The following is a 27,967-nucleotide window of genomic DNA, read 5'->3' as shown; positions in this document are numbered from 1 at the left end:
TTTTGCATGCTCAACGCTTCATATATATTTCAAAACCAAAAGACAAAAAAGACGCAGTAAGTTCAATCAAATATTGAGCGGCTCTTGGAGTACAACTCTCCAGTATTCTACAACATAATTCCAATCTAATCTTACAACAAAAACAAGTCAGGTGTACAGTTCCCAAGCCTTTTTTTTTTTTTTTACCGTGATAGTTTGCTTCAAATTCAAGACGTGAACGGGACATGGTCGTATAGGTTTAAACTATACCACAAATCAAGTAAAAGGTGTTCTTCTCCCCCTTGGTCCAAAGACGGATAATATTCACACCAATCCCTTCTATTCGAGTTCACAACATCTCACAGGACAAATGAAATTGAACTATTCCCTGGCCTCCAAAAGAATCAATATAAACCATTATGAGCTAGCCCCAATAGACTCAAACAAATGGCTGGCTGCTTGTTAACGTAGATGAAATACTTGTTTCCTGGTTATCTGGTGTCACAGGTGGTACTTCTGCCAATGGTTTATTTATCACAGTTGAATCTGGTACTTCTGTATCACTTGCAGATGTTGCTGGGTTCATTTCTGCAGAAGCAATCAGATCCGGATTGCTCCCTGTTGATGAATTAGGAGCTTCTTCTACTAGAGCAGGTTCACTTGCTTCGGATGCGGGTGCTGCACCTGTTGCCGCCACAGCTGGTGCATCAGGAGTTGCTGCTCCTATTGGCGTGCCAGGTGTTGCATCTGGTGCATCAGAAGGTGGTGCTCCTATTGGTGTGCCAGGTACTGCAGCAGATGCACTTGGAGGTCCTCCACCGATGGGTGCATCAGCTGGTCCAGTAGGAGGTGCTTCTAATGCCAATGGTTTGCTTTGTGGTTGTGAAGTCTGAGTCACTGGAGCAGGTTTCTTTTTAACTGTAATTGAAGCTGAGAGTGCCGACATACCCGGAGGAAGGATTTCAATAGGAGGTTTCTTCCCTGCCTCTGACAAACTTGTAAGTTTGGGCTCCTCAAGAGAAGCCAAAAATGCAGCCGTAGCATCTGTTTTTGCTGATGGGGTGTGCTCCACCTCCTTCTGTAACACTTTGTTCCAAGCCTCAACCAAGTTCTTCAGTGTGGGTCGCCCATGAGCCTGGAACAATTTAGACTGGTCAGAATGCAAGAAATGAGCTTTGGATCAAGAAAAAGTTCTCAAGATGAATCAAATCATACATGTGCATGGAGCACAGCCTCCGCAAGCATCCCAGTATCCTGCCAAGCCTTCTCCATAAGAGCATTGTCTCCTAAAACCGCAGCTGAAAATGCCGCTTCACGTCCCAATCCGAGGGAAATCAAGTTATTTACTAAACCCTGCAATCACGTAGACTTTCTTTTGTCAGACAATAATTAAACAAAGCCGACCAAGTACAAAATTGATAATTTTATCATGCCAGAATAATCAGGTAAAGTTATATATCTGCAATGACAGTAACTCTAGCAACACAATGACGTTTCTTCAGTAAAAAATAGTTAAAAAATCGAACAGAAAATATGGTACACTCATGACCTCCGAAAGGTAACCAAATTTACATTCCATGACAAAATGTCAAATAACTGCCAGTGAGCTTTCCCATAATAGAATAGAAGTGGGGGTTTACAGTTCTATTTCTTTTTCCCTGTAGCATTAGATACAAATTACAGGGGGATGAACAGTGTTTTTGAATACTTAAAACAGTCGGGTAACAAAAACCTAGTACTAATATAGTACAACTGATTTAATTTCAGATGACAGCTTTCTAATTTACTTCAACCAGGTTAATTGCTTTACGACAAGGACACTGAGCCAGGTTCTACAATATACATGAAACTTAAATTAGCTACAACTAAATACGAAAATAAGGGTTGGCAAAAAAAAAAATATAACATTAAATTTATACACGTACAAATTTAGGGAGACATATATTTAAGGTAGTTTGGATATGTAAAACCAAGGCAAGCAATACGATTTCAATATTTAAAGAAGCGCAATAGCTATAAAGCATTTATGTAGCATAGAGTTTTTAAAACCAATTAACAAGTATCACAAAGCTTAAATGACCATTTCCGGAAAAAGGATATGAAGATTGCAACTCACACTCAGCCGTGTCAATTCGCCATGATTTGCAAGGCGAAGGGCAAGTCCTCTTAACTCATGACCCTGTAAAGCTCCTTTCACGGAACCTGCAGTAGCTAACCTTTTAAGAGCTTCACGTGCAATGTCAACCTGGGCAGTAGCATCAGCAGCATCAATAAGGTCCAAAAACTCCTTTGCGAATTTTACTGTTCCTTGAACAGCCTCAACCAGATTTTCCTTCTTAGCAGTCAAATTAAGTATATCATTCAAACCAAGACCCAGATTATCCTGTCCAACATCCCTGCTGTTGCTCATTGTCAGAAGACACTGCAGAGCTCTTTTCAAATCATTACTCTTCATGGCTAAATCAAACTCCAACCTGTAAATGCAAGGTAGTAATGTAATTGAAGAAATCACGGACAATAATGCAATCTAAGAATAACAATACACTCTAATTGGCATAAACATGAAAAACGGAAAATATATACTAATGGAAATGCTTTCTTCAATGGAAAAACAGTCAAAGCACTTCAACCATTAACTTTCTTCCCCTACTTTTTTAAGCAAACAGCAGAGTCAATGATGGAGATATTTCAGTCATCTCTCATGATGCTACCTCTGGAGGGCAGAATAGACCTACGAAACAGGAGCTGCTAAATTAAAGGGAAAAGCAAAATGGTAGGATGATACCCATGACAATAATTCCTTGATTGTGAACTAATTTTGCTTTGATTACATTCCACCAAAAATACTCAGCTATATGTTAAGCATCCAACCTAAAACTAATTGGTAAGAGATGGAGGGGCCAACTTTAATATAAGACCACAAGAAATTAATTCTTAACAGATGTGGGATAACACCACTTAACACTCCCCCTCATATGTAGCTCCCAAGGCTTACACATGGACAACCTCACCAGGGGTCATCAATCTTACAAACGGTTAGGTAGGAGTAAAACATAACAAAACTTGAGCCCTGCTACCATGTTAAGCATCCAACATAAAACTAATTGATTATAGGTGAAGGGGCCCAACTTTAATATGAACCAAAGGAAACCTAATATTTAACAGATGTGGGATGATACCGCTTAGCATGAAACCTAAAACCAAAAATTGATAACAATAGGAGATTCCTAGAAAGTCTAATTATTAAGGTTAGTTAAGACCAAAAATCAACTACTTGAAGAAAATTTGGGTTGCAAATAGAATAGTGTATTATAGAACTAGGCAGCAACACAATAAAAGGCAGGAGCCCAGATCAGGCTGCAGAGAACATCAGTCCTGCTGGTAAGGGCAAAAGCTAGAGCCAGCAGTGCCAACCTGGCATAAAATGGTCAATGACCAATCAATACTGACAAAGGAGAAAAAAGAGGACGACCAACATAGGAAGAAAAGAACAAGAAAAAAGAAAAACACATAATCCTTTATAGAGAAATTTCCAGAGCCAACTCAATATTTCAAATTGAGATAACAATAAGATGCAATTTGTAAGACACAACCATAAGTCCTTTACCATTTCTTTTACCAAATTAGAAGTAGAGTGCTAAAACCAGGAAGCAAAAACACAGGTACAACAAAAATATGAACACAAGAATAAATATTTTAAAATCTATAATATGCGAATTGAAGTTAATGCAATAAAAAATTTACATATAAATAGGTACTTGCTATAATTTCATTAATATAAAAACTATGTACACAATATGCAACAAAGAAGCATCGAAGAGTATGATAAATATATTTAGAAATTTCTCCTCAAATTTTCTTAATGTAAAATTATTATTAGGCACACACAACTATTGGATCTAGATAGTTCAAAATTAGTCTGACCCAAAATTAAAAAGTTCTAACCTGATAATAAACTTTAACATCTTCCTCCACAAAAGGCCATTTGACACGACCCAATATTATTCTTTTACATGCTAATAAAAATATTTTTTTGCCTCATCAGATGCAGCACCCCTGTCAGTGATGCAACTGTGATCTTTCAACTCCCTTAATCCACTCATCTCCAAGGCCCCAACTAAATTTTCACCTATAATTTGAGTCTCAACCACATTGATCAACAGCAAGCCAGTAACAAGGAAAGATTGGATAGTTCTTAACGTTTTCCTCTCTTCACTTATGACTGGTAGCCAGTAGATAGATTTTTTTCTAACTTTCATCACCCAAGTCTGTCCCATTTCCATGTTGTATCCAGAATAACAAATTAATTTTGGGATTATTAAATTAATTGCTCAGTATTCGGATGAAAGTGGGAGAAATTAAGAGAACATATATCTACATGTGCTAAACCCAATTGGAGATATGTACTATTGTCCTCAAGGAGCGGTTGTCAGTATGCTGGATGCAGTGGCTGTAACTCCGAAAAAGATATGTTGCTATCAGAAAGGAGATCAAAAGATTAAAAATTTATGCAGAAAATGATGCAGTGAGTCAATATTTGACATTAAAAACGTATGGCAAAGTCACATGATTCATTCTCATCCTAAGTAGCTGCATTTGATGGTAAGGAAAGAGATGACGGCCACCAGGACAGTCAAGGTCATGAGCAGGCTGCCCCTGCAAATTGGTACTTATAAACTTAAAAAGATGGAGTTGCTAAACAGGGAATATAGATGCTTTACTTATAATAGGGCCATGTATTAGTTTTTTATAATTTTATTTGACATGGTTTTCAAGTGGCATAAAATACCTTATGTATGGGAATGATATTAAATTTTAATTTAACTAGTTTATCGAACAGACAGCACACCACTTTTTCAGGGGGAAAGAATGACCACCGAAGGCAGTGGCTTTTCTACTCTATTGTAATCATATCTGATTCATGTCTAAGTAGTACCGCATCCTCAGTTCTTGATTAAAATTGACTCAAAGAAGAAAAAACCATAAATTTCCAGCTCATTATCCTACCATCAAACTGAGGAGTTCAACAATTGTCTACTCTTCTTTTCAAAAGAAAGAAGAACAATTGTCTATTCTTCCATTTGATCATTTGATGTCTGTATTTTCCCACGATATCAATGTGACAACATACAATAATGAAGAAATACACTCATACATATGCATGGACTTGTAAACCCTGCTGTACAAATAACCATGCACAAAAGAGAGGTAACAGAAAGCACGCAAGAATTGAAATGCAATTATGTTTGTATAAGAGATCATTCTAACAGAGAAATTTTTATTGACAGAATTAGAAGTTCATTTCAAAGTTGAAATTGTAAAACACCAGCCATAACCACCATAGATATAAAGGAAATCATAAACAAAAATGACAAGCGAAACCTCTTAGATATGCCAGGTAAATGAAGTGCTTCAGTGGCATAGCCCATGCCAAGCATAAATTGTGCTAAATCATCATGATGTTCTCTGCCAAGCCGACTTGCCCTGAAGATGAAAATAAGATTAGATTGTACGAAAATGTAGTCTCATTAGAAATAGAAAAGAATTTTTTTTTTATACCATTTCACTGCACTAACAGCATCTCCATAAGCAGCAAGACACCGACACCGAATGCCAGGATGACTCAGAGATAAGGCATGTGCAGTCATGTACCTACAAACAGTAATATATTCGTAACAGAGATCTATAATTGATAATTTAAATTCCATTTCAGCAAGAATGCAGCTGAGCTTTACACGAATATGGGACATGACGTGAAAAGAACTGGGTATATCTAATCAACAAACCACGGCCAAAAAGCATGTACATATATGGATAATTTATATATGCACAATGAATAATAGTATTAAAGCAACACAAGCAAATTCGAGGAAGAATCATACATAATGACACACTACCATCAAGCAAACATGCCTCTTAATTGAAAAGTCCAGTAATAACCATAAATGCACCAGTAAAATGCAAAATTTCCAAATTCTAAAAGCAAGTAATCAACTAAATTAGAGCAAGAACAAATTTCGGAATGCTAAGTACAGGGATGAAATTATTAGGCAAGCCATTCAATTTCTCACAGCAGGCCGAGGTACCTATCAATAAGCCAAAGGACTCCATCTCTTACACCAACCACAATTAGTGGTCCTACAGGCCGTTTTTGCTCAGTTGGAAAACGAGTAACTGCTACTGAAACTCCTCCACCACCAACAGCTATCTCATTAACCTTTCTTTCTTCCATCTCTTTTAGCATTGCTGTATCATCCCCATCAACTTTATATTGTTTCGGCAATGATAAGAAAGGTGGAACAGAAGGAGCATGCTGGAAAGAAGCTAACCGAACCACCTGACAGCAAACCATATGATTAAAAAAAAAAAAACCTTAATCAGATTAGATGCAGCACAAAGGTATTAAGCCATAACATACTGAATTATCCAGTTAAATTCTTTTACACAAGAGATGACTAATTGTAGCAGAAGCAAGTATATTGTGTGCAAGCAATTAGAATGCAATATCTTTATGGTGTTCCTTGACTAGTTGTACAATAACTTGAACACAACATAATAACAATAAGAACAAGAATGAGCATAAGCATAAGCCAGTACCCAATGATTTAAAAACCAGACTGGCCTGTTTAACCAGAAACCAGTAGGTAAGACAGTCCAACTAGAATAGTAAAACCGGCAAGAACTGGAAAGAACCGGTAACCAGAAAATTTTTAGAAAACAGTTTTTGTGATATTTTCACTTTCTCAGTGCTTTTACTTCCGGTCTGTGCAGCTAAGCCATTTTCAGGCCGAATTACCTGTAGAACTTAAAGTCCTGACCGACAGTTGTTCCATCATAGTGGTAGAGAACAAAAGCTTGTCTTTAGAAGGAGATAAAAGGCCATTGTGAAGAGTTGCTTCAAACTTCACTTACAGAGATGGGCTCAATAAAGTCGAAGGATGGTTATGATTGAAAGGGGGAAAGAACGGATATCAACGATTGTGGTTACAATAGATGAAATGGAACCAACGGTCAATGGATAGGAGAGTAGATACAAAAATGAGGTAAAATTCTCAGAAAATGATAGTTTAGAAACTAAGGAATTCTCATTTATCTCATTATAGGGCCAAGGAGACATGCCCGTAAACAAGGACCTAGAAAGAAAGATCATTAGGACCTTTGACCTTCAAAAATATAGGGTTGCATAATGCATGCTGCAAGAGCAGGCTGTGCCCCAACTCCTATCTCATACGTTACATATTTGAGCAATTATTGAACAGGACAGTTCAGAAGGTCGAACCAAAAACAAGAAGAGTGACCAGTTTAACTTCCAGTTCGGTTTTTTAAACACTGTCAACAGCCAATTATATCAGCTATCTAAATATTGAATAGTACATTTAGCAATCTTCAAGTAATTCCAAATTTGGTCTTTTCTATCAAGGAAAAATGCTACTCCAATATTTGGATTTCTTAAAGTCAACTATAATATTTTTTTTCTTGTTTTTGGGGCAATGACAAGGATGGAGGCGGGGGATATTTAGACAATAGTCAATCAAATTTTATCCTATCTTACTCGAACTCGATTGTGAGTGTCAGATGCGAGCATGTGTTTGACATGGTATGTTCAATTTTTGAAATACTTCCATGTGTTTGGAGAGCCATTGGAGGATCATATCCCCAATACCCAAGTCCTAATTTGTCTCAATATGGGTACTTCAAGAAAAATGAAGAGTTGAAGGAACATAGATTCTATCTGTAGTTAATTTGTGCAAAGAGATTCCAAAGGAAACATATGACTACCAATCATTAATTGTGCAAGTAGAAAAGAAACTTTAAACCACATGAATATAGAACTTCAGAGATAAAATAAGGCACAAAAATGAACAGTAATGTTACAGCTTGCACAACTGTATATGAAGTATCTTGATTCACTTACATCATGTCTCTTAAGATGTATTGACAATTTTAGAAAAAATTCAACATTTATCTTTCTTGAACTTATCACTTTTCTAAAAATAGGCTTTCTTATCATGCAAATGGGTAGTTTCAGAAAAATAATTCAACTAAGATGTATTCATTTAATTACTAAGAATTCTGACCTGCAACATAGGCGGTCTCAATGTTATTCTTTCTTGTGTAGCAGTTTGGGGACCCTCCACAGAGATTAGAGCCAATTCTCCATGGTCAGCAACTGCTCTTGCCTGTGCCTCTTTTAATTTCATCTCTTCTTTCATCTTTCTGGTTGCTATGTCAATGGGTGCAATGCCAGCATCAACAAAAACACATCTGAAAAATTCAGCACCAAGGGCACAAATTGGCCAATTACTACTTGCTTGTCAACACCCTTCGCATTCCATAAACATATGTATACATATGAAAGAGGAATGGGGGCAATAACCAGCAAAACAGGCCCCATGTGAACAGCTTTCAACGGCTTAAAGGACTTAAAGCTTTAAGTTAGTTATTGATTCCATTATATTGCTCATAGAAAGAAATGAGAGAAATATTAACATACATGACAGTGTAGCTTTTAGCATAAAATAGGATCACCCCATGATAACCATCAATCAAGAAATCAATTCCAACTTCTATTCTATAGAGAAATATTACACATAAAAAGAGAAGATTTGTGAGAACAAAATTGTCCCAGGCAATCTCTAAATGAAATCATGCCATGAAAATTTCAAAATGAATTAAGTAGCATCATGAAGTGACAACAGTTACAAATCCATTCTCAACACATCAACCAATTCAATCTGAATAAATTACAATTAATGGTACAATCTTATCAAAATTAAAGGACAAAAATACTATTTTAGCATATTCAATGTATATTAGAAATAACAAGGACAGTTATACAGCGCAACTAGAATGACGTATTTGAAGGATATTTTAGGTTGTTAAGGCATACTTCAAAGCAAGTTAGATGCAGTAGATTGACATAAAACATTTGTCAGATTTCGGAATATTTGAGTATATCAAATATGATTCTAAAAATATTCTATCCCTAACTTTAAGGCTGTACAGTATCCCTACAATTATTCTGTTTCCTAGCGTAAAGTTACCTTAGTTAGGCTAACTATGTGTATAAATATGTATGTAATCTCTTGTGGAAAATATAATAGAAAATATCTTTTTTTTCACATGGTATCAGAGCCGGTTATTTAGCCCGATTTCTGGGATTTTTTAGCCAATTTCTTTAGCCTATTTTTTTCTGACTCCCAACCAGTCCTCAAATCTATAGAACTTGTTCAGACACAACATGACTGAAACTGTCAAGACCAGTAACACTGGGGAGGGCTCAGAAATTTTTGTAAACAACTCAAATCCAATGAGTGAGTTTCAGAATATCCAAGTAGCCTACAGGCTAAATGGAAAAAATTATCTGAAATGGTCCCAACTGGTTCGTACCTTCTTGAAAGGAAGAGGAAAGCTGAGTCACTTAGGGCTAGTTTGGCAATGCTTTTGAAAAGTGTTGTTGAAAAGTGCTTTTGAAAAATTTGGTTTAAAATTTGAGTGTTTAGCATTGCTATCAAAAAATGCTTTTGAGAAATAAAATGTCCATTTTAGACATGTTATTATCAAGTAACAAATATACATTTAAACAATATTTAAATTAGTTAATATTATTATATTTTAGTAAGAATATAAAAAAATTATTATAACTTCTTGTTAATATTTTAATATAAAATATAAATTTTAAATTTTTTAAGCAATAAATATCAATTATTTATAAAATTTAATTAGAATATATAAACTATATTTTAAATATTTAAATATAACTATTAAATATTTGTAATTAGTATTTTAAAAAATATTTTTTTTATTTTTAATTAATGATTTTAACACATTTATAATTAAGTACCAAGAAAAAAAAGGGAAAGTACTATGTTATTGGAGGGGTGAAAAAGTAATTAAGCACTAAAAGTGCTTTTGGGATAGGAAAAGCTAAAAATTTTAGCTTCTCCTTTTCAGAAGTACTTTTCAAAAGCACTTCTGAAAAGCTAAAAATTTCACCCAAAAGCAACTTGTTCTACACAACTTTTCTTCCAGAAGTACTTTTGGAGCCAGAAGTGCTTTTGAAAAACAATGCAGAACTGGCCCTTACTCGAAACTGGACCTAAAGAAGGAGACCCTAAGTTTGATGCTTGGGATGAACAAGACTCTATGGTAATGTCTTGGTTATGGAACTCTATGATGCCAGAAATCAGTGATACATGCATGTTTCTTAGCACATCCAAAGAAATATGGGAAGCTGTGAAGCAAACTTATTCTAAAGTTCGATATGCTACTCAAATCTATGAAATCAAGACTAAGATTTCATCCACCAAGCAAGGAAGTCGATCAATCACGGAGTATTCCAATCTGTTGCAAAGTTTGTGGCAAGAGATGGATCATTACCAGTGCATTCAGATGAAGTGCAGTGAAGATGCAGCACTCCTAAAAAGGTTCGTTGAAAAGGATCGAATTTATGATTTTCTTGCTGGACTGAATGTTGAGTTTGATGTAGTAAGAGTTCAAATACTTGGAAAAGAGGAACTACCATCACTAAATGAAACAATTGCAATTGTTCGTGCTGAGGAAGGAAGAAGAGGAGTTATGGTGGAGAACAATCAAGTGGATAGTTCAGCTTTGGTTACTAATGCTGTAAATGAGAGGAGATTTGGCTTGGAGCAGCCAACTAGTGAAGATAATAAACAGATAGAACGTACAAAGTCTTTTAACAAGGATTCCGTATGGTGCACCTACTGCAAAAAGGCTCGTCACACTAAAGACAGATGCTGGAAACTCCATGGGAAGCCACAGACAACAAACAAAAATTTTTCAGAAAAAGGTGGACAATCAAAGGGACAAGGACAAGCAAATACAACTAGACAGCTAGATAAAAATTCTCAGGAATTATCTATTGAATTCAATAAAGAAGAAATTGAGAAGTTAAAAAATTTGCTGGGATCATTGGAAAAAACTTCTTCAACAGGTACTTGTAGTTTGGCCTTTTCAGGTATATCCTCTCCTCAAAGTTCTAAAGTCTCAAATACAGATATCAAAAGTTCTTGGGTCATTGACTCAGGAGCTACAGACCACATGACCCACTCTTCACAAAAATTTGTTTCATATACACCTTGTTCTAGTAGTAGAAAATTAACAGTAGCTGATGGTTCTGTGATCACAGTGGCCAGTCAAGGTGATATTGTTATAAACAAAAACCTTACTCTTAAAAACGTTCTTCATGTTCTAAAATTATTTACCAATCTTTTATCCATTAAAAAAATTACCAAAGACTCTAACTGTAAAGTGGTTTTCTATCACAATCGGTGTCTTTTTCAAGAACAGAATACGAGGAGGATGATTGGACATGCTAAGGAAATAAATGGCCTATACTATCTTGAAGAATCCAGTGAAGAAGTTAGTGTTCTGAATTCCTCACCTTTATCTCTCATATCCGAGTCTATTAAAACCAATAAAGACCAAATTTGGCTCTATCACCTTCGCCTTGGTCACCCATTGTTTAGAGTCTTTAAAATTATGTTTCCTTCACTATTCAAAGAATTAACTATTGAAAAATTTCATTGTGATATCTGTGAACTTGCAAAACATAAGCGTACCTCTTTTCCAGTAAGCAATAAAAGAATATCCACTCCTTTTACTCTTGTTCATAGTGATGTTTGGGGGCCATCCACTATTTCAAATATTTCTGGAGCTCGATGGTTTGTATCCTTTATTGATGATTGTACTCGTGTGTTTTGGATTTTTCTTTTAAAACAAAAATCTGATGTTAGGTCTGTCTTTCCAATTTTTTACAATATGATCAAATAACAATTTGGGGCCGAAATAAAAAGGTTTAGGTCAGACAATGCCAAGGATTATTTCAATCAATTCCTCTCAACATATTTTCAAGAAAGAGGCATTATACATAAGTCATCTTGTGTTAGTACACCCCAACAAAATGGTGTAGCCGAAAGAAAGAATGGTCACATTTTAGCCATTACAAGAGCCCTATTGTTCCAAAAAAAGTCCCTAAACAATACTGGGGAGAAGCTGTTCTAATTGCTACTCATTTGTTAAATAAATTGCCTACAAAGGTCCTTGAATCTCAAAGTCCTATGCAAGTTCTAGCCAAATCTTTTCCTGATTTCAATACCTCCAGTAATCTTACTCCCAAAGTATTTGGCTGTGTCGCCTTTGTCCATGTTCATTCTCAAAATAAAGGGAAATTTGATCCACGGGCTGTCAAGTGTGTCTTTCTTGGATATTCTTCCACTCAAAAGGGGTACAAGTGCTATCATCCAGCCACAAATTTTTTTTGTAACAGCTGATGTTACTTTTGCTGAACAAGAAAATTTCTTCACTCGTCCTTATCTTCAGGGGGAGATCTTATTCACAGAAGATAAGGACAAAGAATTCTTTCTTCTTGACATTCCAGCTCCTGTCCAGCAACCAAACACTTTCATTCCAGCTCTAAACACTCCCATTCCGGCTCCTGTCCAGCAATCAAACACTCTTACTCAGACCTTGCCTGCTAACCAACCTGCCCAACTTGAAACAATGACCCCAATACAACCTAAAACTGAGCCTAGTACACCCAAATCACCAAGAGGAATTCAGGACACTACTCGTCCGTTACCGGTTTACTCAAGGAAGAAGGCACCAGTGCAAGTTCAATCATCTTCTTCTCCTATACGACCTGAGGTAACTACTGAACCTACTTTGAATTCTAATACTACAGATTTAGATGATTTTCCCATTGCTATTAGAAAGAGGACTAGAGCTTGTACAAAACATCCCTTGAACCTATTCATGTCTTACAAAAACTTGTCCCATAACCACAAAGCCTTTCTTACTAGCCTAAATTCTATTTCCATTCCTAAAACTGTATTCGAGGCATTAGAAGATGAGAATTGGAGAAATTCCATGAAGGTTGAAATGGAAGCTCTTGAAAAAAATAAGACATGGGACTTAGTGAAATTACCGGAAGGAAAGAAACCGGTGGGATGTCGCTGGGTGTACACAGTGAAATATAAGTTAGATGGTTCTTTGGGGAGGTACAAAGCAAGGTTGGTTGCTAAAGGGTACACTCAAATGTATGGGATAGACTATCTTGAGACATTTGCCCCTGTTGCAAAGATGAACACTGTAAGAGTGCTGTTGTCACTAGCTGCCAACCGAGGCTGGAAATTACAGCAATTTGACAACAAAAATGCCTTTTTACACGGTGACCTTGAGGAGGAAGTCTATATGGATGTTCCTCCAGGATTCGGTCCAAATACAAGACAGGCAGTTTGCAGACTAAAAAAGGCTTTATATGGACTAAAACAGTCCCCGAGGGCTTGGTTTGGAAGATTTACCAAAGTGATGCTCAAGTTAGGGTATAAACAGAGTCAAGGAGATCATCCTCTGTTCGTAAAACATTCATCTTCAAGGGGAGTGACTGCTTTATTAGTCTATGTTGATGATATTATTGTGACTGGTGATGATCTAGAAGGAATGGAGAAGTTAAAAAAATGCCTAGTAAAAGAATTCGAAGTCAAAGAGCTAGGTAAGTTAAAATATTTTCTTGGTATTGAAGTAGCACACTCTCGGGAAGGAATATTCATATCTCAGCAAAAATACATAGTTGATTTGTTGACAGAAACAGGCAAGTTGGGCTGTAAACCAGCAGAGACACCCATAGAGGTGAACCACAGACTCAGAGATGTATTAGAAGATACAGCAGTTGATAGAAGGTCATATCAAAAACTTGTGGGGAAGCTTATTTACTTGTCCCATACCAGACCAAATATTGCCTATGCAGTAGGTGTTGTAAGTCAGTTTATGCACAATCCTAAGGAATCACATCTTAGTGTTGTATATCAGATTCTACAGTACTTAAAAGGCACGCCAGGCAAAGGAATCTTATTTAAAAAAGGAGAAAATTTAACCCTTGAAGCCTATACGATGCAGATTATGCAAGATCTATGGTTGATAGAAGATCAACCTCTGGTTACTGCACTTTCCTAGGAGGCAACCTTGTGACTTGGAGGAGTAAAAAACAAAACGTTGTGGCTAGATCTAGTGCAGAAGCTGAATTTAGGGCAATGGCTCTTGGAGTTTGTGAGTTGTTATGGCTAAAGATTATATTGGAAGACTTGAAGATCAAGTGGGAAGGTCCAATGAAGTTGTATTGCGATAATAAGTCTGCTATCAATATCGCACATAATCCAATTCAACATGATCGAACGAAGCACGTTGAGGTGGACAAACATTTCATAAAGGAAAAACTGGACAGTGGCTTAATTTGCACTCCATTTGTGTCCACTGATGAACAACTAGCAGATATACTTACCAAAGGATTGTCTGGGAAGTTGTTTCAGAAATTAGTAAGCAAGCTGAGAATGGATGATATCCACTTCCCAGCTTGAGGGGGAGTGTCAGATTTCGGAATATTTGAGTATATCAAATATGATTCTAAAAATATTCTATCCCTAACTTTAAGGCTGTACAGTATCCCTACAATTATTCTGTTTCCTAGCGTAAAGTTACCTCAGTTAGGCTAACTATGTGTATAAATATGTATGTAATCTCTTGTGGAAAATATAATAGAAAATATCCTGTTTTTCACAACATTGGTTTAGGACAATTTATGGAGGAATTTAAGGGATTACAGCTGATATGAATTGAGACTGAGACTTAGAAGCAAATAAAGGTTTCATTCCATTGAGGTTTAGCCTCAGAAGAGAGCCACATCAGAAACGATAGTAGCAGGGATTGGTGAGCGGCAAAAAACCAGGATAAAACTTGTGACACCATTCTTGTGTCACGAACAATAACCTGAGATTACAGTAGTAAATAAAGAGAAAATTGTGGAACAAAGAGGTGCAGAAGACAGGTTTCTAGGCATCAGCCCAATTAACTAAAATATTCATAAATATGCTAGTTAATACTTATAGATATATGAAGACAGCACTGATATTTATATTAGACAATCATCCGACCAACTGGAACTAGGTTCCTATTTGAAAACTGACTAATAAACAAATAAAATACAATTAAGATACCAAGAAAGCTAACTTATCCTCCCTCAATCCAACATAGTTAACTCTCAGGCCTAGGGGTTTACATTACAGCACTGCACATGCTACGAATCATAATATGAAATTCTGCATAAAAATCTTTAAATGCATAACAAAAGAAGTGAAGAATTAGGATCTTTCACTGCCTGCACAAAACATAAGAAGTCCATATTGTATAATTTATGTTCATTTTGCCAAAGCAATGTAAATATCAACTTAGATGAGCAGCTGTGAACAAAATTAATTGTCCTTTTAATCACATTCATTTCAAAGCAGGGTGCTATTTGAGTTGATAATATTCTCATAAATTTCAAAAGATATGCTGATAACCAAAAGAGTGAAGAAAACCAAGAAATTCAATCTAACGTAAACAAAATATCTGCACAAGTTACTAGATCATACTCAATTGTAGTTGGTGTAGCTACAAACAATTGTCTCCGTTGCCAAACAGCTCCAGTGGCATGGGCTATTGCAACATCTCCAAGGTATCTATACTGAGGGCGCAATGAAGAGATGACAATATAATGCTGATATGCAAAGGCACAATACTCAACAGTTTGATCCCATGCAGTCCACTCTGGCTGAGGTAGAAGACCACCAACGGGTTGAAAAGTTTCCCAACTGCACATTTTAACTTCAACAAATTACTACATATTATCTGTCATTTGATGGTAAAAAAAAATACATACAAAATGCAGTAGCTATTAGACAACACCAAATTTGCAAAGCGCTTATCTCAGGTCTAAGCAAACAAAAAATTTACAAGAGTTGTAAAGACTTATGACAATTTATATACACATATGTAATACAGACAAAAAGGCTGGTCCAGGAGTTCAATTTAAGAAAGAGATCAAGGTTTCTGGCTCAGGATCAGAAATTGTATGAAAATTTACCAAAACAAATCTAAATAAATCCCAGCCATACATAAAGGCATTATTCAATGGAGAATTAGAAGAGGAACTAGTTATGACCCTACCAACCGGGCCTGAAGATATGGTTGAAAAGGACAGTGTGCAAACTAAAAAGTCTTTATATGGCCTTAAACAATCTCCTAGAGCTTGGTTTGAACGTTTTGGGCAAACTATAAGGATTTACGCCCATTCTCAGTCAAGCAGATCACATCGTGTTCTATAAACACGCAAGGGAAAACAAGGTTGCCATTCTGATTGTTTATGAGGACATAATTTTGCAAGGTGATGACAATGCAAAGCTGGAAATCTTAAAGAAAAAAGTTGCAACCAAATTTGAAATAAAAAACTTGAGCATGGTGAAGTATATTTCCTTGGGATGGAGTTCGCTAGATATAAGGTATATTTGTTAATCAAAACATGTATACAATTAACTTACTTGGTGAAACAGGTATGCTTAGTTGCAAGGCAGTTGAGACACCTTTTGAACCCAACATAAAATTACAGCTAGACAAGAAAGAATGTATGGTGAACAAGGAAAATTATCAAAGGCTTGCTGGCAGACTGCTATGCTTATCTCACACACACCCAGACATAGCGCTTGCAGTGAGCTTGGTAAGTCAGTTCATGCACTCAATAGGAAGAGAACAATTTGATGATGCACATCAAATCCTAAGATATCTGAAAAGGACTCTCGGAAAGGGATTGTTATTTAAAAGGCGTGGATATCTTCAAATTGAGGCTTATACAGATGTTGAATGGGTTGGAAGTACAACTGATAGGAGGTCAACTTTGGCTACTGCACCCTTGTTGGCAGAAATCCAGTTCCTTGGCATTGCAAGAAACAAGGTATAGTAGCCAGGAGCAGTGCAGAAGCTGAATTTAAATCCCTTGCTCAAGGGATTTGTGAGGTAATGTGGCTAAAATGACAATTAGAATATTTGAAGTTGTCAGATTCTTCAGCCATGAAGATTTATTGTGAAAACAAAGCAGCCATCTCTATCGCACACAATACAGTTTTAGTGACAGAACAAAACATGTAGAAGAGAACAGGTATTTTATAAAGGGAAACCTAAATAGACAGATTCACATGCCATACATTCCTACCACCAATCAAGTTGTTGAAATACTTGCAAAGGGACCTCACAACAAGCAGTTTAATGGCCTATTAGCAAGCTGTCTTGGAAGATATCTTCCATCCAGCTTGAGGGGTGTGCTGAAAAAAGATCCCTTGAATGTAAAACCGATTTATTATTGATTATGTAAATACTTCGTTTCCTTCATTATCCAGGTTGTAAACTATAAACATGCACCATTTTCACTCATCAGAAATGTATTTCAGTATTCTCTTCTTAGCTTTCTGTTTTCTCCTTTCAGCTTTTTCTTACAGTTTAAAGCATACTGATGAACCATAGCAGTAGACTAATTAAGCCAATGCCCCTCATACCAAAATTTTATTAAATGACATGCCTCTATCCCATATGATGAACCAGTGTATTCGAATTTCCTAGTGACTATGAACTCAATACATGATTAGCATTTCAACTTTCCACCTTATGAGAACCTTCTACTTATAGGTGTTTTTTCAAGTCAATTTTGGTAATTCTTTATCTTGGATTGCATGTCATCAATAGATATTAGATTAACAATGCTGAACAAAAGCATGTCACAATCATTTACAAATTCAAGAGATTTCAACAAACAAATAAGAGCAATGTGGACATGTTCGAAAAGCCCAAATAGTAGTACAGTTATACCCAACAAAAAGATTAGGGGCAAAGCCAGGAATTTGCCATCGGGGTCAAAATAAAATTTTAAAAATTTGGGGGACCAAAGGTAAAAAATTATGTTGAAAAGTGGCTTATATTAAATGATTGACAAATGAAAGGGACTAGAATTGACAATATCCCATTTAACCCAAAAAAGATAAAGACATACGCATGGTAGTAAATATTTTCACCTGAAAAGCTGAAAGTTTTGAGGCATTGCCTCAGCAGGAGACCGTTGAGAAGAGAATCCATCATCAAAAGTAGCAAAAGAACCACTACTTCCAAATCCAGACAACGGCATAGACTGAATTGTTGATATAGCTGTCGCAGCACCAGGACTAATCCTACGAGGCGTTCGATAGGCAACACCAAGTAGTGCTCCTCCATGCAGGCCAACAACCTAAGTAGAGAAATTTTCAAGTAATGATAGGAATCTAACTATGTTTAATGCTGCAATTGTGGAAGTAGAGCAATGGGAAACAAAGTATCAATTCTACCAAGAAGACAATCAAAATTCTGACAATAGTTGAAAAAGAGCCTGAAATATCATAGATCATTTATTTTCGTAAAGATTTGTTATAAACAAAAACATGCCTAACATGGTTTATAATATTTTTTATCTAAAAGGAAATAAAACAATTTGTTAGACAACACAAATTGTGGAAAAGATTGTTACATAAAACTTGGCACTAAGAAACCATCTTTCTTCATAATCAAAGAACAAATGCATGAAGAATAAGCCTAACCATATTGAAATAATCAAACAATAAACACTGAACAAGAATATCAAGATACCGGTTCACTTCGGCTACCAATGGACCTCATTAATATGTTTGAAGTTCCATCATCCAGCAAAATACGAACTTGAACATTAGCAGAAGCAGCAGTAGCAGCTGCTGCTGCCTGAGCTGCAGCTGCAGCGGCTTCTTTAGCTTTTCTTGATGAACTGCCCTTGGGGAGAATGGGCATTCTAGGAGGTAATGCAGACTCTAGTATAGCAAATCTGTCAGAACATGTATCCCAAGCCAGAAGCCGTGCACTTCCTGAATCAACAATGGACCAATCGCTGACTTTGTAGATTGAGAAATAAGGAATATCGGGCCACACAATTGCAAGATATCTGCACATAAGCTTACAGTAAGAATTGATGCCAGGTTAACTACATTCCAAGTGATGTTTCTCCATCCAAACATATAACATGTGTGCATCCATGTAGCAAAGTAGGATGCATTTATAGCTGACTGGTACAAGAGCATATCAGCATAGATGTTTCTCTTATCTCCTAGATTTGGAGGAGAAAACGAGGAACTAAGAGTCCAAATTGATCATCAACCATGTAAACAAACCAAGCAACTATGACCATCTACTACAGTTTGTTGAAGCAGGAACTTAGAAGCAACAATAGACAAGTTGAAGCAAAAGCATATATTTTTACCAATAGCAGAAGTCAAAGATTGCTTACTTTCCGGAACTGCTTATGGAAAGAACTGAATATGAATCATGTGGAACAGGTGTACTAATGTGCTTTTTAATCTGCTTCACGTGCAATGATTCAAGTGAATCTCCCTTCAACTTTCCTGTTTCAGATAAGGAGCCATTATTTCCAAGTGAAGGATTTGTCGTATTAGACAACTGAAAGTTTAACAGCTTCAATTCCCTTTCAACAATGTAAACAGCAGAATGTTCTCGACTTCCAGGTGGTGTTGGCAGAGGAACTACAGGAGGAAGTGATCTAGCATCAAATTCACTGACAATAATACCAACATTGGTCCCGGTAGCAACAAGATGAGGCTGTAAAGGATGTGCAACCATGCAATAAACCTGTGGTAGAAAATTGTAAGAGTCAAGATAGACATTGCTGATGAAAGAGATCAGGTGGTAGGAAGAAAGGAAAGAAACATCAAGCAGAGTTAAAAACAACAATAGTATAAAGGCCAAATTCATTAAAGGGAAAAGAAAAAATTAAATTCATGGTAAATATTTATATTCTTTATTAAGCAAAAAATAGTTAAATATTTTTATATTTTTAGTCCATTAGTTTCTAAATTTTGGGTGTTATCCAAGGAATTTATTTAAATTATCCAAACAAAACAAAATCTAGCAAGCAGAGGTTCAGCTAATGATGTCTCAACCCATTCTACTACATCCTCAGTTGAGTTTCTTATACAAGGAATTAGAATTACTCAAAAGAGCTTGGCCATTTTATTATCAATGTAAATCTTTTTCTTCACTCATTCCATTAGGCTTCTGCAATATTAACACTGAATATAACATCAAGAGCATGGAACTTATCAAGGCTCCAAGAAAAAAACCAGCTACTAATTTTTTTTCTTTTTTTTTTTAAAAAGCAACTTATTAAGGTTCTAGGATCACAAATGCAGAAACAGCTAAATACCCTAAGTTTCTTGTTTGGCGCAACAACTTGAGGAGGAACAAGTGAAGACAGGTCACATAATGGTCTTGTAAGTGCTGAGTAAGTCGGATGTTCAATAGCCCTGCAAAAGGAAATGGTAACTATGATATCCTTGCAATAATAAACAAACAAAACAGCCTTAAATTATCCTTATTCAATGCATATAGCCTTCTACTTATATACTTCAACAAGAGCAATAATATAAAGAAAAGAACTCCAAAGATTTTTTTTAAATGAAATGCATTCACCGAGAGCAATAAAGAAAACCAAATTATTAGTATACCATATATAGGAATCTTTGACGCAAGTCAAAATATCAAGGTTAGGTGCTCGAGGATGACACCAAGATGCCACACTATGACATGAAAGCCTAGGAACAGGCTTAATTCGCCTTAACTCCTGCAGCAAAGAACTTAACAAGATCAAAAGAGAATAGATGCCAACTCTTGGATGCAAAATTTCAGTCACATCGCACTATTTACAACTCTTAACACTTCACAAGCAGCAGCACAAAACCTTAAAGGACATCGTGTCCCATATAGCCAATGTCTTGTCTGCACCAATTGTAATGAGCTGTGGAGCACCCCCAATAACTCTAGAAAGCTCAACAGCAACAACACCACCATCATGTGCCTGTTTGATATCACAAAGATGAAAACTTTCCCAAAGGTGCATCTAGAAAACATGCATACAAAATGGCTCTAAAAGGTTAAGTGGATACATAGAAATAAGAAATATAATATATCAATAATTTTTTAGAAAAAGAAAGAACCCCATAAACCACAGTACCACAGTTATGAAACATTCCAATATTTCACAAGGGAAAAGAAATATATCCAGTAACCCAATCCCAAAACCAACTTATTATTCTATTATTGGATGGAAACTGAGGTTGCCTAGTAAAAATATAGCACTCCAGCATTCTAGCTTATCTTTAATATATTCTTTTGATTTTAGACTTTGAAACTAATCACAATAAACCATTTACTGGGTTGATTATTAGCTCCTATAAGTTGGTGAGAAATTCTCCAGAATTAAAGAAATAAGCACCTTCAAGCTTAGCTTGGGTACAAGTTCTCGTGAATCTTGACCATGGTCTGCACTCCAAAGTATAAGTAAACCATCACTGGCACCTGAAACAAGAAGTTCCTGCAAACAAAATAGAAAACAATGAAAAAGTTTCATGACAATCAGAAATCATAAGAGGCCAAACTTGAAGATCCAAGCATGTTTTCAAAAATATGTCCCAATTATTACATAAAAGTATTATTGCAGAAAGATGGAACCCAGCAATGGAGGTTAGAACTTTAACTTGGAAAGCCCAAACAACAACTATATGTTCTCCTTAAATACATTCAAGTTACATGAAACTGGTGGCAAAACAATATAGAAACAATCTATCTAAATATCCTTAAAAGAAACTTGAAAATTTATAAACCAACACTCTAATAAGATATAGACACAAGATTATAGGCAGTAAAATGTAACTACCCTCTCTTTCATAGTTAAGTTGGGAGAGAACTATTAGGGACATGGGACTTTGTTCTGGGAGGTGAGGTAACACTACCATCAAGATCTCATCTAAAATACAACTATTATCTAAATTGATTAAATCAACAGTTGCATTATTGTATGTACAGCCATTATGTGTCATGACCAAGCACTCTCATACTAAATTTGCCTGTTCCAAAAGGACAAACCTCTGTAATGCTGTGAAAGATGGAATATAGCACATAGAAGATGAACTTATGTACGCAAAAGAAATCTTAAAGTTAGTTGTTTGTGAGTGGCAACATATGCAGGTAAAACTAACAGAATTCAGTGGTTCTCATTATATACACCATAAAGCAATTTGACAGGCCACAATGTAGATCTCAATTAAAAATTCATAAAATTGAAGGGTAGAAATTCCATTAACCTTATGACCAGAATCATAAACTTATAATCAAATCGCATGCATTGTTCATGCTTGGGCAAAATTGTTGCTCTTTAAGAATGAGGGAGGCCAAAAGACATATATTATTGCAAAGATTTTTTTTTCTTTGAAAACTATGACCTACCTCACCAGAAGAAGCCATGAAAGTCATCAAGCAAGAAATTGATCCTTTATGACCCCCTGTGTATCTTCTTACAAGCTGCCAAAATAAAATGAATTCCAAAAAAGAAATGATGATTTCATAATAAAATCTACTAGAAAATAAACAAAGAAGGGATAAGCAATTGATTATGTAGAGAATGTGAGAAAAAAAGCAACCATCAAACCTTCCATGTCATCATTGATAGAACCCTGATAACACCATCTGATCCACCAAAAGCAACAAGAGGACTGTCACCAGCAGATGATCTAGAAAGGAACTCCATACTGTCAGGAAAAAAAAGGATATCAGTTAGTCAAAGCATAATGGTATACTTCGGGAATGAGTAGAAGGATGGTAGAAGATAATTAACATTAACAAGATCATATGTATAGTAGGCAATCCATGCCTAACAAGAAAAATAAAGAGGGAAAGGATTATAGGTACTACAAAAGCTACTTAAAAAGGCTTAATAATTTGATGCAATAAGTATGGGTAACGGAAAAAGATATGAAACAAAGCAGAGTTCAAAATCAACAAACAGAGACAATAATAACAGAGACAGCATTCGACGGCCACCTGCCAAATATTTGGGAGAGTTTTGACAAAAGTATTAGGCAGAAAAATAAGTCTAGCCAGAAAAATTACACTATTCAAAAAATTTGGCGAAGCTTGGGCTCTAACATCCAAGGCCCGAGTCCAGCCCCTCCTATTTTCATTTATATAATATGTTATTTTCTTTTAATTTTATATATTATGTAATTTACATCATATGAAAAATAAAAATATAATACTATAATCTAAACTACATATATCAAGTCGTTTATGTTTAAAATTTTAATAAAAAGAATATATAATTAGTAAATATTAAATAAAAAATAATATAGATGGGAATAAACAGATTTGGATTAGCCATTTACAAATATGAAAGAGCTTGTATCACAACTTGTTTGTGTTGCCTCTGAAATAACAACAGCTAGCTATTAAATATATGGCTTCTATATGGCTTCTAAGTTGAAAGAAACCATAGGCCATAGCAGGGGTTCAAGAGGTAACTTCCAATCATTTTCAACTTAATTCATGATTTGATTCAATTAACATGGAAATAAATGCTTTAGTAGACATGCAAAAATGAGGAACAAACAAGAAGATAAATTAAATGACATAGCTTATATCAGTACAATTAAAAGGTTACAAATTGATATGATCTATGTAATTTTGGTGCATGCACAGGTAAAACTAATGACTGGTTGATTAGATTAGAAAGATGAGGTAGAATAAAATTTGATGTTTCGTGATAGGAGCTTCAGAAAATTAAGTAATTGAAGGGAAATTTATTTACATATTGAGAAAGTATGTTCTCTAAGGAGGTATCATATCAGTTGGTGAGATGCTTGTAGAAGCAAGCAAGACGGGACTTGGTCTGAACGAAGTGATATTAGATGAAAGAAATAAATCATGACCAGTGGGCTTCAATTTCTTTGTCACATATGATTTTTAGCTAGGGTCATCCAACCATCCACCTTCAGGTTAGAGTATCAAGTTTTTAAAATAGGGAATTCTAATATGACTTAAAAAGATACTAAAGAGGACAAGAATTATTGAATTGCTTAAGACAGAAACTTAAAAGTATTGTGTGATGATGGTTCAACTTTCATGGTTCATTAACTTAAATTTTGTATTTTAATTAAATATGATGAATATAGCATTCAAAGAACAATGATGGGAAGAAAAGCAAGCTTTTCTTTTTTCTTTCGATATACATGCACAAATACATATCTATGTACATACACATGTATATAAGAGTACCAATTTACAATTGTTACACTCATTGATAATTTTTCTACAATTCATAATTGATTAAACCATATTGGATTCAATATTTTACTCATGTAAATCATATACACCCAGTTTCAAACTGGTTCAAGGACCTCTAGCTATTGCTTTAAATCACAACAATTTCCAATGATTAAATATACAATTCAAAGTAGAACTTATGATGGAACTATAATAAAGGCTATATTGTTTTAAAATTTGGCATGTCACATGCATAAAGTGCATGATTAGACTATTAGTAAACTAGCCATTTTATAAAAGTAATTATTGAGCTGTGGTGCAAATTCATTTGGTTTGTACCAATGGTACTTCAATCCTACTCTTACAGGTCATATAAGCGGTACTTGACTGAGTGTGTAAAGCATGAATGTCTAAAATGCACCTAAAATCTATGTAAACAAAGATAATTCTACATGCTGTATGTAGTAATCTTAAAAGCTTATGAATTAGATGATAAACGTCAAAGAGGTTGCTCATTAAGTAGATTAGCATTTCTTAAAGATAAAAAATTATTATCATAAATTAGTAATCATTCACACACTAGCTCAATATATCCCCCCTAACGCAAGAGCTTTACTACAATGCTCTTTTACAGTAATATTTATTAATTATTATACATATTAAGGATGGCTAGGAATATAAGATATTTTTAGGGTTTAAATATAGGGCTAGGATTAAAACTTTATTTGTAACCCTAGCATAAATAAGCTGTAAAATATTTAAAGCCACAACATCATTATTATTTTCTTTGAATTAATAGAAAGAAACTAAAGGTTTTTCATAACCCTAAATTTTCTAAAGTTCCAACTTCTTTCTTACTCATTTGTTCCGCCCTAAGGTAGTGTTTGGTATGATGGAAAGTAGTCACATTCTATGGAATTTAATCAATTGGAAAGTGATTCCAACGTTTGGTGTGTCAAATTTTATTTACTTTCCTTGAAATCTAACTTTCCATTAGGAGTTACTTTCCCATGAACATGGCAATGTGATTCCAATGATAAAAGATGCGAAAGTTACTTTCCCATGTAGATTTGAAAGTTAAAAATAATCTCAAGACAAAATTACCCGATTTTATATTGGTTTATGGTATTAGTCTACTAAAAAACGTAAAAAAAAAAATAAAACAAAATAAGAAGCTATTGCCTTCTTCCTTTGTCCTAACTCCTACTACTTGATTTTCTCTATTTCTTCAACAAATTCTTCGCAAGTATTATATATAAATAATTTTTTAATTCATTCCAAATCAAGTTCCATATATACATTATTTTATATGTGCATTATTATATTTAGAAAATATATGTAGGACAAATTTGAAACAAATTTGCTTTCAATTAACATTATAAATTAAAAAAATTTTAAAATATAAATTAATTTATTACTAAATATTCAATCCAAATATTTGTTAAGAATAAAGTTTACTATAAAAATTAAATACATGAATATTATTTTTTATTTAACAAGGGTAAATTCATAAATTATCATTACATTCTTAGGAGAATACTTAGTGAACCAAATGTGATAATGTAATTTTCTTGGGATTTTAATCAATACCTTCCAATGTATACTAAAGTTGTAAAGTAACTTTCATGACAATTAGATTCCAAAGAATAGCATTCCATCGGAATCATAACATGGAAAAGCACCAAACACTACCTAATTTTATTGATTTACTGTTGTTTTCCCATACAAAATCAATTTTGGCATCAAAACCTAATTAGATTCTAGGGCACGCGTTAGAAGTTAGAAGAAGAGGAAATCAGGGTCAAGTTGCCACATGCAATTTATGCTTAGCTTTTCTCGTCACTAAAATATAGCTAATAAAAGAGACTAAAAGCCAAAAGGGTGAAGCACACCTTATATGCCCTTTGCCTTTCTAGGGCACAAAAGACTATCACTTGACTGATAGCAACACTAGACTAGGCATGAGGCACTTCAATCAAAGAAGGCCACATCAACGAAAGAACCTCGAATACGTACAACAAAATTATTGCTTTCAATGAATAAACTATAAAAAAAAAGTGACCAAAAGTCGAAGGCAGTAGCAGCACCAAAAATGGGAAACATGAACAGCAGCAAAATTAAATCAAAATGCTTTGCAAGGTATCCGGGTATATGAATAGATGAAAACATTGACACTTAAAAGGTAGCAGACAACAAAGAATAAGAAGCTTCAATTCTAGAATTCGGGCTCAGCAAATGAATGTGACATAAAGTAGAAGTAAGTTTATTTCCCTATAATAGTAAATATATATATATGTGAAGTAAATAAATATGGCAATGGAGCTGACTCAAATATGAGCTAACTGAGAGAGAACTCACCAGAGAAGAGACTTGTTGTCAAGTTCTTGTTTAGGTACATCACGGCTACGCATGGTAACCAAGTCCAAAAAGATGGCTTTGTTTTCACAACAGATGACAAGAAAATGTCGTCCTTTAGTTGATGGAGCAGGAGAGGCAAAAGTCGAAGTAAGATGATTGACAGCAGTGGGAGCTTCGGCGGCCGCAGAACGATTACGCCAAAGTTGCCAAAACCGTACATCATCATCAAAAAAGCTCACTTGCTTAACACTATTAACAATCCATCGAAAGAAAAAGGTCCAGATTTCAGATTTTACTGTTAAATTGTATTTGAAGAAAGTTAAACAAAAAAAGAGAGCTCTACTAGTTAATCACCTCCCTCCGCGGATGGCCTCTGTAGGTTTCCCTTTGGGCTCTGCAAATTTGTCAAGTCAAATGAAATCAACTCCAAAACAAGTGAGGATGAATATTAGATATAGAAATAGATTACGAACCAGATTCGCCCTCAGCAAGCTTCTCCAATTTGACACCAACAAGACGTCTCTGATCGATCCCCCCGGCCTTGAGCTCGTAAATGACCTGGCGATGTTCCCAGTTCCAAACGGAAACGTGGTCGGAGGCATCCGCGGTTACCAACCATGGATGCGTGGGATGCACCGCTATTTTCACAATCTTATCATTGGTGCCTCGAAATGCCCTCAGCCGCAGCATTTCCCCCCGATCTGATCTGATCTGATCTGATCTGGTTATAAACAACTATTATACAGTTCACTAGCAAGGGCAACCGAAAAATCTGAATCACTATTCCAATTTCGAGTTTCATCCAGAATTTCAGATTCACCCACTCTCAGCTGAGTCTGTCCTGGCTGGTTTTCGATTTGCCAGTCTCTCCCTCAAGGTATTTCCCTTCTTTTTTTTCTTTCTACTTTATTTTTCTTTTTAAACCCCAAAAACTGAAATAGAATAATCAAATTCGGACTATCATTTCTAAAATAATTTAATACCTCTTTTGACCCCTGTACTATAGTAAAATTTTCACTTTGGTATCTATGTTATTTTTATCAGTTTGGTCCCCATACTCTATTTTGATTATCAAAATGGCCCCTAAACTTTCATTATGTTATCCCGGTTACCCATCTATATATCTTCTGTTAAAAAGTTAAATCAACCAATTGCCACATTAAATAAAAGTAAAAAAATTTAAAATTTAAAAAAAATCAAAAAAAACTTAAATAAAATCATAAAAAACCAAAATAATTATTTTAAAAATTAAAAAATTTCTAATCTATTTTTTGAAAATTATAAAATAAATATTTTATAATTATAAGTATGCCAAAATTTAAAAAACAATAAAAGGTTTCATAAATTTTTATAAAAATTCATTTATTTGGATTTCTAGGCTTTTTAGAAAATCTTGAAATTTTTAAATAATTTTATGATATTTTTTAAAAAAATTTAGGGATTTTTTTATATTTTTCATGAATTTTTTATATTTTTAAGGAATTTTAATTATTTCATAAAATTACTATAAAAATCTTTTAAAAGGGATTTGCCATCACTCAATAAAAGAATACCTAAGTTACTTTTTTGTTTTTATGTCAAAAAAGTCCTTAACAAATGTGAAAAATTTATTAAATATTAGTATTAAATTCGTACTCAA

General features: G+C 34.9%; 1 protein-coding gene across 1 annotated transcript; it reads right to left on the bottom strand.

Moving 5' to 3' along the window:
* Positions 1-27,261, bottom strand: LOC107914162 (uncharacterized). The gene is made up of 20 exons (XM_016842989.2): positions 26,802-27,261; positions 26,683-26,722; positions 26,329-26,577; positions 22,361-22,460; positions 22,159-22,233; positions 21,149-21,247; positions 20,615-20,731; positions 20,382-20,497; positions 20,081-20,180; positions 19,148-19,506; positions 18,481-18,805; positions 17,877-18,085; positions 15,411-15,629; positions 8,058-8,244; positions 6,066-6,316; positions 5,539-5,631; positions 5,362-5,463; positions 2,096-2,453; positions 1,195-1,332; positions 1-1,114 (listed from the first exon to the last, which is right to left on the bottom strand). Exons 1-20 carry the CDS (start codon positions 27,016-27,018, stop codon positions 419-421), a joined length of 4,050 nt encoding a protein of 1,349 aa, XP_016698478.1. The 5' UTR covers positions 27,019-27,261; the 3' UTR covers positions 1-418.
* Positions 27,262-27,967: the final 706 nt, after the last annotated feature.

The sequence above is a fragment of the Gossypium hirsutum genome, chromosome A08, assembly GCF_007990345.1.
Source record: "Gossypium hirsutum isolate 1008001.06 chromosome A08, Gossypium_hirsutum_v2.1, whole genome shotgun sequence".
Classification (NCBI taxonomy): domain Eukaryota; kingdom Viridiplantae; phylum Streptophyta; class Magnoliopsida; order Malvales; family Malvaceae; genus Gossypium; species Gossypium hirsutum.
Note: the sequence above shows the minus strand (reverse complement) of the source record. Positions and strands in the feature narration are given on the sequence as shown.

What these genes read in the sequence shown, in the direction of transcription:
- LOC107914162 (XM_016842989.2), bottom strand. Translation starts at nt 27,018, where the DNA reads ATGCTGCGGCTGAGGGCATTTCGAGGCACCAATGATAAGATTGTGAAA. An exon ending in TCATGGCTTCTTCTGGTGAG is followed by an intron (nt 21,248 to 22,158) that starts GTAGGTCATAGT and finishes TTTTGTTTGCAG; the next exon opens with GAACTTCTTGTTTCAGGTGC. An exon ending in TCCATAAGCAGTTCCGGAAA is followed by an intron (nt 18,806 to 19,147) that starts GTAAGCAATCTT and finishes GCTTATGTGCAG; the next exon opens with ATATCTTGCAATTGTGTGGC.